Below are 16,351 nucleotides of genomic sequence, written 5' to 3' on the forward strand. Positions count from 1 at the left end.
TCAGGATTTCAAAATCTCAGAATTTTGAAATTTTGTATTCTCACTTCCCTGAAAAATATGGATTTAGCCAAGAGAATTGGAAAGAAAAGTGAAATGACTAGAAGAAAGAAACGAAAAGCCAATAGCTATGGAGACCCGTCAGAAAACCAAATACGCAAACTTTTCACATCATCTCAAACAAAACACACAAATACACAAAAAGGGAAAGAACTAGAGGAAATTTCATGAGAAAAATACAATTTGTTCAAAAACCAAATTTTCCATATATTTCTTTTGGCTTAGACATTTTCAGACTTTGTTAGCCACTGAAATTAGCCAAAATTTAGGGAATGATTACAGTAACCGTTTTAAAACTTCTGAAAAAATCTAGTACAGTAATAACCAACAAAGAAATTTCGAAATTGCTATTTTAGTGGAAGATAGTCAACTTTGGGTACAGCAATTCCTCTAATAGAACCCCACCCACACCGCCCACTTTGAGCTTGATTATCTCGATTCCTATGAAAGTTGTCAACATTTTGTCAACTTTTAGAAGATTCATCATAATATCAAAAATATTTTATCAGTTGACACATTTTTAATAACTTTTACAGAAACCGAGATAGTTGAACTCAAAGTTGATGGTGTGGGTGTGGGTTCTATTAGAGGGAATACGGTAGTTAAACCTGAAGTCCTACAAAAGTGCTCCAGAATTTTTAGATTTGTCGGAAAATTTCAGGTTACACTAAACAAAAATAGAGCTTCATTTTTGTATTAAACATATTTTTGTGTAGTCACTGGTTACATTGGATGAAAGACATGGCATCCAAAAATGCCGGAATTCCATATGAAATTGTTTCAGACTGTCTTTTCGGGGGAGGCGGGGAGATCCTTTCTACGAGTGCATGTACAAAAAAGTTGCTAATTACAAACATAGAGTACTGTAATTGGTTAGTGATATCTGCAACTTTCAATAGAGCAATTACTAAGAAACCCCAACCTCAATTGTCCTCTAGATGCATTCTCAGGTTCGGCTCCTTTTTGCATAATTGCGCCTTTGCCGGGCCTTCGCGGAATCTGCCATAGTTTCTTAGAAAATCAATATTTTTAAATTAATTTAATTAGATATGATAGAACTTGTCGAATGTTACGAAATGATACTATTTGGAGTACTGTGTCTTGTCTATGAACAAAGTTACAAACGAGAAACAGAGGCCCGGCCACTTTATGACTTGTAACTTTGTTCATAGACAAGATACAATATTCAAAACAATATCATTTTGTAGCACTCGTTGAGTTTTATCATATCTATTTTAGTCATGTCAAAAATATTGCTTCTCAAAGAAACTATGGCAAGGCCCGCGAAGGGCCCGGCAAATGCGCGGTCACAAGTATGCATTTTTGAAATCTTCATGCTTTTCTGTGTGAATAAAAGAACGAAAGTTGATTGATGTTATAATAAAATATATAGGCTCAAATTAACCTAAACAAATACAAATTTCCCGGGACGAACTTCGAAATAATATGATACAAATTTGAAGAAACAAAGCTATTTTAGGAATCCAGACGAGTTTAAATATAATGAAAATTGGGTGGTAGTTTAGAGCCAAAAATCGCTAAAACATTCAAAAGATAATATGATCTGGACCTTAAAATTGGAAATTCCAAAACAGTGCCAAACTAAAAAGAAATGTGCTAACCTGAACACACTGACTGACACGTACATATCAATACACCATGTTATAAAAATGTGGTGGTTTATTGATGGGGGGTTTTAGAGGGAATAGAGAACGAGTGAATTGGAGAGAGAAAGAGAAAAAGAAAAGGTTCAATAATGGCCGATTGTGCAGTTTTATTACTTTGGGTGAAATGGAGAAAAAGGGAATGAAACTCGAAAAAAAAAACAAAAAAAAGGAAAAAAGAACTAAAAACTACGAAATCAGGGGAAAATACTTTTGAGATCATGCTCCTTTAAATACCTACTGTAGAATCAAAGGAACATGATTAGAAGTGATAAGGTAGCGGCACATCCCGTGAGATACCCGAAAATGCGAGATAAAAATTCGCTTAACTATCTCGCTTCCCATTAAAGATATCAAAAATTTGTCAACTGATAAAATGTTTTTTCATAAAATCATTAAGATTTTATCAGTTGACAATTTTTTCATATCTCTTGGAGGAACCAAGGAGCTTAAAGTAAAGTTGACATTTTGCAGGTCATTTAAACAGTATCAGAAGACAGAAAATTTCGTATTCAACAAAAGTGGTTGTTCAACAGAGCGCGTTTTCTTAGAAGATTTAGTCATTTTTTAGATTAGGTTTTTGAAGAATTTGAACAAAATACAATCGCTTGCGAGTGAGCTTGGCGTTCTCTGGAAAATTTCAGATCAAGAATTCGAAAAAAAAATCTGACTAAGCAAGCCTAGAAATTTCCTGTAAAAGTCTGACATGTACAGAAAAAAGAGTGAGTGAGTGACACCGAAAAAAAGTGAACACGAAAAAGAAGTGGTAGTTCGGTTGGAAAACATAAATATATACATAGCGAAGAGGACAGACAACCCTTTCTTCCATCCCATACTGACACATAGACATATAACATAATACATATGAACACACAAAAGAAAATAAATTTAGGCAGACAGAAGAAGAAGAATAAATGTGGAAAAGAATGGAGGAAAGGGCAGAACAAATGAGAAATTGGAGGAGGAGAATAAGAATTGCTAGTTTTGGCTATTTTTGGGAAAAGGAGGAGATGGTGTACTTTGTGTTGTTGATTGAGAAGATTCTCGAATCGGCTGCAAAATTGTCTAAATGACCTAACACTTTGAACAAGTTTTGGGAGTGCTGATTTGAGACAATTTAAGACAGCTAAAAATAGTAACAACGAGTTTTCCTTCCATAGAAATCAGCTTCTAGATATTACAGTAAACGTATATAGAGGGCAAATAATTCGGAGGGTACAAAAATTTAGGAATCATTGGGGTACAAAGCAATTTAGGGGTACAAAATCTTCGATTCGGAGGTACAAAATACCTGAAAAAGGCTTAGTTTTGTACTCCCGAATTGTGAATTTCGTATCCCTAAATCACTTTGTACCCCATTGTACCCCCGAATTATTGTACCATCAGAATTATGTGCCTATAGAGTCATGTTCGATGTATATTCGCTGAGTAGCGACTCAACGACCCAACTAGAGTGATACGAAACACACATTTCTAGTAGTTTAGCACATTTTCAAGAGAATTCTGAATACATAATTTTCCCCGAATTGGAGAAAATAAATGCGTAGGCTGGTGACGAGAACAAGAACCGCTCGTTAGCGATTTGAACAGAAAGACACTACCTGCATATTTTGTGTACTGGAGATTAGATTATGAATGCAGAGGGTATTCAAAATAAATGTAGATTGAGAAGGAGTACATAGGAGGAGAGGATCGAAGAGAAGAAGAGGAAATGAACAGGTAACAATTACAATTTACTTATCTTCGGACCCCAAAGAAGGCTCTAATAGAACACAACTCTTATGAACACAATTATCTTGATTCCTGTGACAGATATCAGATTTTTGTCTACTAATAAAATTTTGGGTGATAATATGATAAACATTTTATTAGTTGGCAAATTCGAATTATCTTTCAAGGAAAGCGAGATAATTAAGATTTTTGAAAAAGCTGAATTCTCACTTTGACGTCTTCTGAAGACATCTAGAAACAAAAAGTCACCGCCAACAGAAAGGTTTACGTCATCAAAGATGACATATGGACAATTTGAGTAGTGAGAAAGGGGAGTATGAAAATTGGTTCCATTCGGCATCTTTTCTGAACTTTTAGCTGAGCAAACCAAACTGCAAACTTGACATTAGCACACAAGAATATCAAAATCCATTAATCCAGAAAAACACAACTCCTCTAATGGATTTTCAGAGATTTCGGCTAAATGTATCTTGTCATACAACACTAGAATTAATCTATCTTGGTCAAGATTAAGGATTGGGGAGGTACGCAGCGAAATCAAACTCTACGTTTAATACTCAGTTCCTTATTTTGTGAATGTCGCTTAGTGAATCTGAAAATGCAGTTAAAGGCGCAGCATGGAAAAACCATGGATACAATAATTATTGCATACAGTAACAGGAAGATAGTTAATTTTTAGAAAGTTTTGAAAGTAGTCCAGAATGTTTCGATTATTCTGAAAATGTTGAAATTGACTAAAAATACGGTAACTCGCTCTTGCGCCTTTAAGTGTTCCTTTAATGTTACTCTCGCTCTCAGCGTATATTGATTTCGAACTAGTCAGAAAAATCTAGAACATCACATCATTTTTCTCAACAACAAAACACACAAAATGAAAGAAATTTTCTGGGTGAAGAAGAAGAAAAAAGAAGAAGTGAGTGTTCTTTTTTCATTGTGCCATTTTCCAAATTGGTGGAAAAAAGAAGAAAAAGAGGAAACAAAATGAAGTCCACACACATGTGATACATCAATTAGAAAAATGAGCATTCGGGGAAGGAGGAGAAGGAAAAGTAATGTTTGATTTTATAAATAAAGGAAAGAAGAGAGAAAAGAGCAGTTGAAAAGAGAGAGGAAAAAAGAAGAAGAAGATGAGCAACACCTCATTACCACCCGATGCTCCGAGGATTTTATATAAGAAGGATAATGGGATTTGAGCAATGGGAGGGGCATTAAGGGGATCTGTTTATTGAAAAAGTTTGGAGTTAGATGTGCAGTTGAAACTCATAAAACTCACTAGTCCACTAGCTAACAGTTTTTAGCTAGCTGTTTTGGTTTTTGAGATATGCGCCTATAGATTTTGCGCGCCCTTCTAGGGAGTGTACACCTTTAAAGACGCATGTCTCGAAAACTATGGTAGTTAAAAACAAAATTCTAAATAAGAAATGTGTGAAATTTTAGGCTGAGCAATTTAATAGTAAGCAGCTTTTAGCTAGCTTTTATGGTTCTTGAGATATGCGCTTTTAAAGTAGGCACATCCCTAGAGGAGAAGGAGGTGTGTCTCCTTCTTAGCACTATACTTCAAAGGCGCATATCTCAAAAACTACTGTAGCAGACAACAAATCGTAAATTATCAAAATGTGTAAAATTCTATGCTGAGCAATTCATTAGTGGACAACTTAATGATAACTGTCTTGGTTTTGGAGATATGCGCCTTTAAAGTTTGTGCGCCCTCCTAGTTATGCTAACTTTATGCTAACATTATGTTATGCTAACATTATGCTAACTTTAAAAGCGCATATCTCCACAACTGCTGTAGCTATCTAAAAACTTTTAACTAGTAAAATATGTGAAATTTAATATTGATTAAATTTGTAATTAACTAATTTTAGCTTGGAGTTAGATGTGCAGATTTTTGGGTTGTTAAAATGGAAGGCATGATGTACCAGCCCGCTCCGTATCACTCTAGTTGTCCTTTAAGCTCAATTATCTCGGTTCCTGTCAAAGCTATCAAACATTTGTCAACTGATAAAATGCTTTTCATAAGATAATTTACATTTTATCAGTTGGCTCATTTTTGATATCTCTCCCAGGAACCGAGGTAATTGAGTTCAAATTAGAAGTATGGGAATTCCAGGCGAATTTGAAAAAAATGGAAATTGGCGGGGTTAGTTTAGAACTAATAATCGATCTTCAAAATGGAAATTCCAAAACAGTGCCAAACTAAAACGAAATGTGCTAACCCGAGCACACTGACTGACATGTACATATCAATACACCATTTTATAAAAATGTGGTGGTTTATTGATGGGGGGTTTTAGAGGGAATAGAGAACGAGTGAATTGGAGAGAGAAAGAGAAAAAGAAAAGGTTCAATAATGGCCGATTGTGCAGTTTTATTACTTTGGGTGAAATGGAGAAAAAGGGAATGAAAAACTCGAAAAAAAAGGAAAAAAGAACTACAAACTACCGTATTATTGGAGTATCATGCTTAGAGAAAATAAGGTAACGACACAATCATCAATCGAATGAGATACCGTTAAACCTGTATTAGAAGGGCCCCTTCAATAGAAGGGCCCCTGTAATAGAAGGGCCCTCCGAGAGGAGCTTAGAAAAATAAAAGGGTCCCTGTAATAGAAGGGCCTTCTGTGAAAAAGGACCCAACTTCAAAACGTGTGTTGAAATCAAAAAATTTCCGTACTTTTTCAGTGGAAAACATCCCGGGAACTCCACAATTTAATAGAAATTTGCTGAAATTCTACTTTTCGATAAAAATCTTGCTAAATTTTGGGGAAATTGGCAGATTTTCATGAATTTTGAACGAAAATTCGTCGAATGTTTCGATGAAAAACTTCCGAAGAAATGGCCGCAAAAATAGAAGGGCCCCTTTTAATTGAAGGGCCCCTGTAATAGAAGGGCCCTCCGGAGGTACCTTGGAACAATCGAAGGGTCGACCATTCTAATACAGGTTTTACGGTATTTCAAATTGCGAGAAAAGTGAAATCCGAAAAAAGTGTTTTCTGGCTCAGCAAAATAGTTATCTACCTATTTGTATCACAGGAAATATATATCTTACAACCCAACCAATGATTTGTCTGGACGAGAAGATATGAAAGCGGTTCGTAGGAAAATCTCTATTCTTCCTGGAAACACGGGGAATTGGAAACTATATATAATGCCTTCAAACCGTTGACTTTGAGCTCTTATGTCCTATGAAATATTCTTAACATAGTTTCCTACACTCTAATAGAACTAAACTAAATACTTGCACTTTGAGCATAATTATCTCGATTCTCATAAAAGATATCAAAAATTGGTAAACGTAAAAAATGTTTTTCATAATATGAGGAACTTTTTTTTTTAATATCTTTAACAGGAACCTAGATAAATTAAGCCAAAGTTGGGAAACCTTTTCAACTAAAATAATATTGTAAAAATCAGTTCAATGATCGCCTGTGGTGGGCCAGTCTGATCTCTGCGATTGAATCCAAACTCGTGTGGTCCAGCGTGTAACAAGGCCAGATTCAAAATTGTTTTTTTTCGAGAGATTCAAAATGAGTATAATCATGACCCAACTCCCACAATTTTTCAAATTTCCCGCCACAACTTGTCCGCGAGGAGTCCAAAACTAGCCGTCGAGAAAGTAGGTCATGATTATATTCCTTTTGAAGTGTTCGAAGAGCTCATTCTGAATATTTAAAACTGGAAACGTGGGAATCGAAAATTACCATTTTTGATCATTTTCAAATCTCCCGCCAAACCATGCCTATCGAGTTGATCAATTGTGGCGGCTGCAAGAAACGAATTACCGAGGATGAAGTAACCAAGGTATGTGGCCTAGAACTTTCTAGCCCATTCATTTTCCAAAAACTTACAGGATCAAGTGGTGTCGTTGTTGAATCGTATCTGGCACAAAGACCATATTTCGTGTGTTTATTGCAAAGTAAGCAATCTACAGTAATCTACAGTAATCCAAAAAACAATTCCAGCTCACCATCTCGGACGGTCGCTTTTTCAAGTCCGCAGTCGACCCAATGCGACCGTCGTGCTACGCGTGTCATATTCAAACAACTCATCCAGCGTGTGTTGGTAAGTGTGGCCTAGAAAAATTAGGCCATTGAAATAGGCTCTTCAAGAGCTTCAAAATGAGTATAATCATGACCCATCTTTTGAAAAATTTAAATTTCGCGCCACCTCTTGTCCACGAGGAGTCCAAAACTCTTTATCGAGAAAGTAGGTCATGATTATATTCATATTAAATGTCTTGAAAAGCAGAATCTGAGTATCAAAGCCCAAATACATTGCAATTTTCAGGCTGTTCACTGCCCGTAATCGAACGAGGACTGGTTGCATTCGGTCGTCTGTTTCATATTGACTGCTTCCGTTGTGCCATCTGTAATCGAACGATTCCACAGAGAAAAGGATTCTATGAGAGAGATTTGATGTTGTACGATGATGTCTGTTATATGATGTACATTAAAGATTCGCCGAATCCACCAATGAGAAGTCCGATGAGCAATAATTGAGAAACTAAATTTGAATGAATAGTTTTTGGAATAAATGATATGATTAGAAATTGATTGATGGCTAGTTAGATTCAAAATCTGATATTTTCGGGTCCAAAATTTACATTTCTAGATAAAAATTACAACTTTTTTAACTTTTTCCGTCCACCACACAATAGAATAGCGTAAGACCTGTTGAGCCAATTTATCTCGGTGGTTGTAAAAGATATCTGACATCGGTCAACTGACAAAATGTTTATCGTAATGTCAGAAACATTTTATCAGTTGATTACTTTTTGTATCTTTTACAAGAAATGAGATATATGGAACTGAAGCAAACAGTATGGGAGTCCAGATTTTTTCGAGAAGATTCTAATAGATTCATCCTTGTAGATTTTTGAATTTTGTAAAAAATTGGATTTCTAGATTTTGAATTTAATACTGTAAAGTCTGTTTTTTTGGTCCGCAATGTAGGGTCCCCAACTTTGAGCTTGATTATCTTGGTTCATGTGAAAGATATCAAAAAGTTGTCAACTGATAAAATGTTTATCATAATATCAGCAATATTTTATCAGTTTACTACTTTTTGATATCTTTTACAGTAACCGAGATAAACTGAATCAAAGTGGGCTTCTTCCATTACAGGCGTTTCCATAAATTGCAGCGATCTTTTTCACAGCCTCATAATGACTCAACAATAAGAGGAAAAATTTACCCTTCCACAAAAACAGCACAGAATCTATTTTCGCCCTCCTTTCTCCTTATCAAAACTCCTCTTGTGAATTGTGAATTTCTTTCATTTCTCTAATCCCCCTCTCTCTCTCTCTCTCTCTCTCTCTCTCTCTCTCTTTCCAGTTGCTCACCTTGCTCAGCTGATCCCTCCCTTCCCTTCTCCGCCAAAATCGGATTTAGTTTTTGTTTCTTTTGCCCCTCCCTCTTCTTCATCACCACCATATTCTTTATCTGTGCTTCTTCTTCTACTTCTCCCTTCTTCTTCAACTGCTCTTGTTGCTCTTTAACATAAAACACACTTCTCCGCCTTTTTCCATATAAAGTTTTGTATATATAATATGCACACACACTAGAGGTTGTAACATATGATATCCTGGGATTTCTTCTCATTTTTATATCTTCCTCCTGATCTCTTTTTTTTCCATTTTGGTTTGTATGTACCACTTTTCAAGTTAAATGCTAGGAAAAATAACGACGCAATTTTTAGCGCATTTACTTTGGCTCAACGTATCTCGGTCCCTGTGAAAGATATCAGAAAGTTGTTAATTAAAAAAATGTTACCATAATATCACAAACAATTTATCAGTTGACCACTTTTTAATATCTCTTACAGAAAGTGAGATAAATAGGATCAAAGTAAGCTAGGTAGTTTGTCCATCTCATGACCCTCTCTAGCCCTCCCCGTTTATCTCAGTTAGAGAAATCAAAAAGTTAACAACTAATGAAATGTTTCTGATATTATGATAAACATTTTATCAGTTGATTACTTTTTGATATCTCTCACAGGAAGCGAAATAAATGGGGTCATAGTTATGGACCCCACTATTATAATTTTTACGGCATGCTACGGACAAAAACATGCACATTTTTCATCTAAAAATGCGCATTTCAGATTTGGAAATGACGAATTTAGAATCAAAAAATTTAGATATAAAAACCAAAAATGTTTTTCCAAATTCCGTTTTCCAAAAAATCTGGAGGGATCCCGAAAAGTCAACGCCACTTCTAGGAGCGCGATTATCTCGTTTCCTATTAGAGGTATCAAAAATGTGTCAATTAGCAAAATGTTGAGCAATATATCACACATGTTTTATCAGTTGACCACTTTTTGATATCTTTCATAGAAACCGAGATAATTGAGCCGGAAGGGAAGGTATACGGTGGGGCTCGGAAGGCGCCGCGTAGCTCAGCCGGTAGCGGCACGACACCTCTAATATTTTGCCCGCAAGTTCAACTTCTCCAGGGACCTATTTGAGCTAAATATCGAGATATATAGTTTGTTTTTATAATGAATTACATCGGGATATTCAAAAAATGGCGCTTAATTTGAAAAGTTGGACTATGAGGCTCTCAAAATCTATTCAGTTTTTTTTTCAATTCAACTTAAACTTTTTATCTATACTAAACAAAACTAGGGCTTCATTTTTGCAGTTGACAACTTTTTCATAAAGTAAGTCCCTGAGGAGATATGCCACGTGGAAGAGACCCTCCTTCCTTGCGCGAAATTATCCAACAAATCTAAAAGTTTTGGACCTTTTTTCCAAACCTCAAAATTACGGTCTTCAGTTTTTGGAAAACCCAACTTTTTTCTAGATGGTAACTTTAAACGTCTGTATCTCAAAAACTAAAAAGGCTAGTCAATTTTCGTCAACTAGTAAAATATTGCAAATTGCATTTTACACATTTTTGTAGTTGACCAAATTTTTCTAGCTTTTTTAGTTTTTGAGATATACGTATTTAAAGCTGCCTCGTTCCGTATGGAGCTTAAGGGGCTAAATTCCAAAGCTAGCTCTCTTCCACGCGGCATATCTACTCAGGATCGAATTCTACAAAAAAATTGTCTACTACAAAATTGCAGCTCTATTTTTGTTTAGTATACTCGTAAATTTTCAGACAAGTTCGTGAAATATGAAGTACTACTGTAGGCTCGATTGATACTATAAGAAACGTCTTTTTCTGCTTCTCCCATTTTTAAAGGGGGACTCCGGTCAAATTTTTTATGGCATTAAAATGTGTTAAAAGTTATCTATTTTCCTAATATAATTGCGAAAATGTTTTTTAAAAATCCGAAATCCCCGAAAAACGCCGTTGAAAAGGAAAAAATTCAAAAAAAAGGTGCCGCCGAGGGACGAGGATTTTCAGTGAGAAACCTAGGCCACGCGAGCGGCGCGACTTTCTTACCGGACAATTTTTCCGGATTTTTTTCGCTTTTATCTCCGACAGGTAAGAAACATTAAAAAACACTGTCGGCCACTTGAAAATAATGCTATCAGGCGCCGTGGCCTAGGTTTCTCACTGCGCGGGAATTCCAATCCTCGTCCCTCGGCGGCACCGTTTTTTGAATTTTTTTCACTTTCAACGGCGTTTTTCGGGGATTTCGGATTTCTTTCGAATTTTTTCGCAATAATATTCGGAAAATAGATAACTTTTGAAACATGTTAATACAAAAAAAAATTTTGGTCGGATTCCCCCTTTAATTTCAAACCAATCAAAAAGCAATTTGTGTCATCCTCCTTTTATTGTTTTTTTTCTCTGGAAAAAGCTGGAAAAGGAAAAGAAGAAGAAGTGTCAAATTAAAAAAAGAAGAAAAGCGACGAGAATTCTAGAATTCGAGGGAAAAGGGAAGCTCAATTTCAAGAGAGAGAAAAAATGCAACAAGGGGAAAAAAGAGAAGAAGAAGAAGAAGAAGAAAAAAGGAGAATTGTGTGTGCAGATGTTATTTTTAGGGGTCCAATTTAGACGAATTCTTTCTCTCTCTCTCTCTCTCTCTTTCTCTCTCTCTCTCTCTCTCTCTCTCTCTCTCTCTTTTTTTTTTCCTCCGCATTTGTTGTTTCTCAATTTTCCCTCTTCTTTATATATTCAATTTATTCCTCTATTATTTTTCTTTTCACATAATCGCTTCAAAGCAATCTGTTTGTCCAGATGTCCAAAAAAAGATACTACCAAACTTTGAGAATCTCAAAAGCTAGTCACATTTTTTTCAATTTAGCTGAAACTTTTTAATTATACTAAAAAAACATCGAGCTTCAATTTTGTAGTTGACAACTTTTTTGTAGGATTCCGTTCAGAAGAGATACGCCGCGTGGAAGAGGCACCACCGCAGCTCGTGCGATGGTTGCCTACCTCTTCCACGTGGCATATCTCGGCAAGGGTTAATTATCGATGAAAGTTGTCAACCACAAAAATGTAGCTCTATTTTCGTTTAGTATACCGTAGAATTTTCCAACAAATTGAGCACGATTTTCCAATTCTTTCTGAAGCTCAAAAATCACCGTCTTCAGTTTTTGTGAAACTTAACTTTTTTCTGGATGGTCACTTTAAACGCCTGTATCTTAAAAACTAAAACCGCAAGGTAATTTTTGTCGACTAGCAAAATATTGCAAATTGAATTTCCCCCAATTTTTTAGTTTATTACATTTTTCTAGCTTTTCTAGTTTTTGAGATATACGCATTTAAAGTTGACTCGTTCCGCATGTAGCAAAAGGAGCTAAATTCCAACAAAAAAGTTCCAAAACGACACACCGGAAATCCCTTCCAGAATGTCTCGAAAAACAACTTTTTTTTTCAAATCCCTCATTTTTCTATCTTCTTTCTCCCAAATTCTAACCCATTTTTTCTTTTTTTTCTGTTGGTCCTAAAACATTTTTTCTGCTGCTTTGCTCCAAGTTTTCTCTGATTCCTGACTCTCAAGTGGTTTGTTGTCTTTTCTTGGCTTTTACAAGTTTTTTTGCTGGGGGGAATTGAATCAAAGCAGTTTTGGCTCTTGTTTTTGTTTTTTTTTTTTGAAAGGTCATAGAATTTTTTGAACGATGAGAATTTAAAGAACGATGAGAATTTGAACGATGAGAATTTTTTTTACATCGAATGAAGCTTTAAAATTTTTCACCGCACACCACCTTGAAAAATGAGGCATACCAATGGAAAGAGGGTTTTTTCTGGGTCTAGAACAATTTTCGAAGTTTGATAAGCAAACAGGAGAGCCGAGATATTAGCTTTCTGAAAAATGAGTACAAATTTGAAATTTCCAACTTTTTTAATCAGCTCCCTCCTCTCCCCCAGTGCCCTCTCAACACACCATTGCTCTTCACCGCCATCACGCCTCTGTGTGCTAATGCGCCGATAGCTGAGAGGTGCACGCGCCTGTCTGGTAATCTCGCATTGCGGGTTCGACACAGGTCCTGGGCGATGATGCGCATAAAGGACTCGATCCATATGCGATCCTCTAGAAGTCCGTTTGACACATATCGCGAACAACGAGCTGCGATGAGTCTCATACAGTACTGGCCATAAAGAATGCGACAACTTGTTTTTTGACGATAACTTTTTGAAAACTCAACTTTTCAACTCGAATTTTTTACTGTAGACACATTGGAAAGTTACGAAAACTTGCGTACTTGGAAATTGCATCATCTTGCAAACAAAATTTTTTTTCAATTGTTTTCTTTTTTTTTTTCATTTTGCATATTTTTCATGATTTTTGGTTTTTTTTAAATAAAGTTGAAAGACAACTAATTGGAATTAGTTTTAGTTATTGTTTTATTGTTTTTCAGATATGGTTAGACCATTCGGGAAAAAATCCTTCTCTGTGGACGAGCGAAAAAGCATTGTGCGTGGTCATGAACTCGGCGCGCATCCGAAGATACTTGCAACTCAGTTTAGTTGTTCTTCCAGCCAAATTTACCGTATTCTGAAGAAAAATCGAGATGATGTGAGGTTTCAATCAGCTTTCTCAACTAAATTTAACAATTTAGAATGGCGTTGTTCATCGCCAATCTCCAGGAAGACCCCGAACCACTTCCAGAAATATGGATCGGAACATTTTGCGCGCATGCCGAGAAGATCCTAGACGCACATCTACGGATATTCAACTTTCTGTGACGTCTCCAAATGAACCGGTACCATCGAGAAGAACTATTAGAAGACGTTTGCAAGTTGCTGGACTGCACGGACGAAGACCAGTCAAAAAACCACTCGTCAGTTTGAAAAACCGAAAAGCTCGCGTTGAATGGGCTAAACAGCACTTGTCCTGGGGCCCCCGTGAGTGGGCAAATCACATCTGGAGCGATGAATCGAAGTTCAATATGTTCGGAACTGATGGTATTCAGTGGATTCGACGTCCCATTGGCTCCAGGTATGCTCCACAGTACCAATGTCCAACTGTGAAACATGGAGGTGGATCTGTGATGGTTTGGGGATGCTTCTCCGACACTTCTATGGGACCATTGAAGAGAATCGTTGGAACCATGGATCGATATGTGTACGAAGACATCCTGGAGAACACAATGAGACCATGGGCAAGAGCAAATTTGGGCCGATCGTGGGTGTTCCAACAGGATAATGACCCGAAGCATACTTCGGGTCATGTCGCCAATTGGTTCAGACGTCACCGTGTGAACCTCCTAGAATGGCCAAGTCAATCTCCAGACTTGAATCCCATCGAGCATATGTGGGAGGAGCTGGAACGCCGCCTCAAAGGAGTCAGAGCATCCAATGCCAATCAAAAGTTTGCTCAACTCGAAGCTGCTTGGAAGAGTATCCCGATGACGGTGGTTCAGACGCTCCTGGAGTCGATGCCACGTAGATGCAAGGCTGTTATCGATGCGAAAGGATACCCAACGAAATATTAAATCACTTTTTATTGTTACCTTTATTTTGTTTTTGACCTCCGGTGTTTCTTGAGCTTCTTTGTATAGATCTCCAAAAATGTCATTTTCATGAATTTTCGAAAAAAATTAATTTTCAAAAAAATTGTAGCAGAATATTAAAACCAACTTAGCCTAAAAGTTTTTGATAGTGCTGAAAAAATCTTACCAAAAATTCGGATTGAAAAGTTGAGTTTTCAAAAAGTTATCTTCAAAAAACAAGTTGTCGCATTCTTTATGGCCAGTACTGTATGTGTGCGATGCGGGAGAGGCTGAATCGAGTGTTCCGAATGCGCGCGTATCCTAGATGAATTCTGGGTGGGTGGGCGATGTGTGCGATATGGGTCTGATACGGTAGGCCGACTACAACACTCCGAAATCCCGGATGCGCGCACCGTAAATCCACACCGGCAACTTTGTCAATTTTTCGTCAATTCGAGCCTACATTTCTGGTTTTTCGATTATTCCTTCGATGTTTTTTGTGAAAAAGAGTTATGGCAGAATAAAAAATCGCTGAGTTCTTGCAGAAACATGTCTTTCACTCGTTAATTGCTATGTTTTTCGCCAAAATAGGTGATATTGAGATTTTTTGATTTCACTTTGTAATTATTGTAAAAATCGTATTTTCAGGTGGAGTAAAAGGTAAGTTGGTAAGTATAAAATAATTACAAAGTTTAAATTATGAAAATTTTCAATTTTTCGTGCAATTTCAAAAAAGTGAAAGTGAGACATTTTTTGAACAAATGAAAAAAAAAACAATTTTTAGCGAATTTTTTCCCATTTTGTTCTGTTTTTGATTGCATATCAAATTTAAATGGAAACTGCCATAAGTCTTTTTCAAAACCAAAACATTGAGTTTCGAAAAATCAGTAATATGTCGTTCAAAATATAAAAGAATATGGAATAATAAAGGAAAAGTACGAAATCGGAAGACCTGAACAAAATCACATCACAATAGAACTTAACTGATACTTCTAGGAACCCCCAACCAATGTTTTATTTCATTTCATCGAGTGCCAGCAAGCCAGGCGAGGAGATGCTTTGCGGCGGCGGTGTGCCCCATATGCCCCGTATATGCCCCATACCGGCGTCCTTTCCCTGTACCCAATTCATCGGCGCGTCCTCCGTCGCCCATCCATTATGCGTATGCGCGCCCAGGACCTGTGGAAACTCATTGTGGTTTTGTTCTTTTTTCGGCTTTTTGCTAATTTTTTTTTTCACTTTTAGAAGCGATTTTGGAGTCTGAAAGGCTCCAAATTCTTAGAATTTTCGGAATCCAGGCTTTTAGACTGTCTGAATCGCTCTATTTATGCAATTCAAAACTTTCAAATCCTGAATTTTCGAACTTTCTAAAATCGCAAAATGTTACAACAAAATAAAGAAAATCCTCTTCTAATAATATTCACATCCTTCCTTCTTCTTCCTCTAAACCCCATTGACCCCGACACTTCAGATGTTCTCCTTCTTCTTTTTTTCTTCCCCTATTCCTCTTATCTCCCCTTACATTGCTCATCTTTTTAACGCACACACACACACACATCTGGTCGTTCTTTTATTAGTTTTTTTCTTGCACTGAAATTTCTCTAGCTTTCTGGTTTTTTTAGATCCATTAGCAAAAAAAACACCCTTCGAAAAAATAAAAAAATATTGTAAAATTTCTATTTAAAATTAAAATTTCTATACAAAATTTTATATTATTTTTTTCTCTTTTTCCCTCAATTCCATCCCTTAAATAAGCCCAAACTCGTGCCTCCGATCCCATGAGACCATCGCACCAATCGCGCTCTATTGAGAATCAACTTGAGCAGAGGAGAATGCGGCGAAATAGTGTACGGTATAGAGAGACGCAGACGACGAAGAGAGGAATTCGCTCTCAACAAAATGTTACTTTTTGGCCCCCCGTTTTCGGCCTGGAAAACCCGTTCTTTTTGCCTTTGGGGCAAGAAAAAAATGCGAAAATTTTTCGTGTTTTGTGAAGTCTTCTTTTGAGGGGTTAACTTGGTTTTTTTAGAGAAAAAAGATCTTTTCTCGAGAAACATTTCATT

General features: G+C 36.5%; 5 protein-coding genes across 5 annotated transcripts in view; 4 read left to right on the forward strand and 1 right to left on the reverse strand.

Annotated features, from left to right (window-relative positions):
• Positions 1–329: 329 nt before the first annotated feature.
• Positions 330–413, forward strand: CBG25160 (the record flags this gene model as incomplete). The annotated part of the gene is made up of 1 exon (XM_045241778.1): positions 330–413. One exon carries the CDS (start codon positions 330–332, stop codon positions 411–413), a length of 84 nt encoding a protein of 27 aa, XP_045099224.1.
• Positions 414–3,737: 3,324 nt separating this feature from the next.
• Positions 3,738–3,809, forward strand: CBG25161 (the record flags this gene model as incomplete). The annotated part of the gene is made up of 1 exon (XM_045241827.1): positions 3,738–3,809. One exon carries the CDS (start codon positions 3,738–3,740, stop codon positions 3,807–3,809), a length of 72 nt encoding a protein of 23 aa, XP_045099225.1.
• A 1,926-nt stretch (positions 3,810–5,735) lies between these two features.
• On the forward strand, positions 5,736–5,936 carry CBG25162 (the record flags this gene model as incomplete). Its single annotated transcript, XM_045241879.1, has 1 exon — positions 5,736–5,936. The coding sequence occupies one exon, from the start codon at positions 5,736–5,738 to the stop codon at positions 5,934–5,936; it is 201 nt and encodes a 66-aa protein (XP_045099226.1).
• A 1,253-nt stretch (positions 5,937–7,189) lies between these two features.
• On the forward strand, positions 7,190–7,953 carry CBG11874 (the record flags this gene model as incomplete). The annotated part of the gene is made up of 4 exons (XM_002638635.2): positions 7,190–7,255; positions 7,305–7,370; positions 7,417–7,516; positions 7,742–7,953. The coding sequence occupies 4 exons, from the start codon at positions 7,190–7,192 to the stop codon at positions 7,951–7,953; spliced, it is 444 nt and encodes a 147-aa protein (XP_002638681.2).
• A 7,349-nt stretch (positions 7,954–15,302) lies between these two features.
• The window catches only part of CBG11877, a gene marked incomplete at both ends in the record, with an annotated part of 4,701 nt that continues 3,652 nt past the window's right edge, over positions 15,303–16,351 (reverse strand). Inside the window, 2 exons of the mRNA XM_002638636.1 lie at positions 15,303–15,548; positions 15,845–15,878. Of these exons, the coding sequence (XP_002638682.1) occupies positions 15,303–15,548; positions 15,845–15,878 (280 nt within the window). The remainder of the gene's footprint in view (positions 15,549–15,844; positions 15,879–16,351) is intronic.

This window comes from Caenorhabditis briggsae, assembly GCF_000004555.2.
Source record: "Caenorhabditis briggsae complete genome, chrI, whole genome shotgun sequence".
NCBI lineage: Eukaryota > Metazoa > Nematoda > Chromadorea > Rhabditida > Rhabditidae > Caenorhabditis > Caenorhabditis briggsae.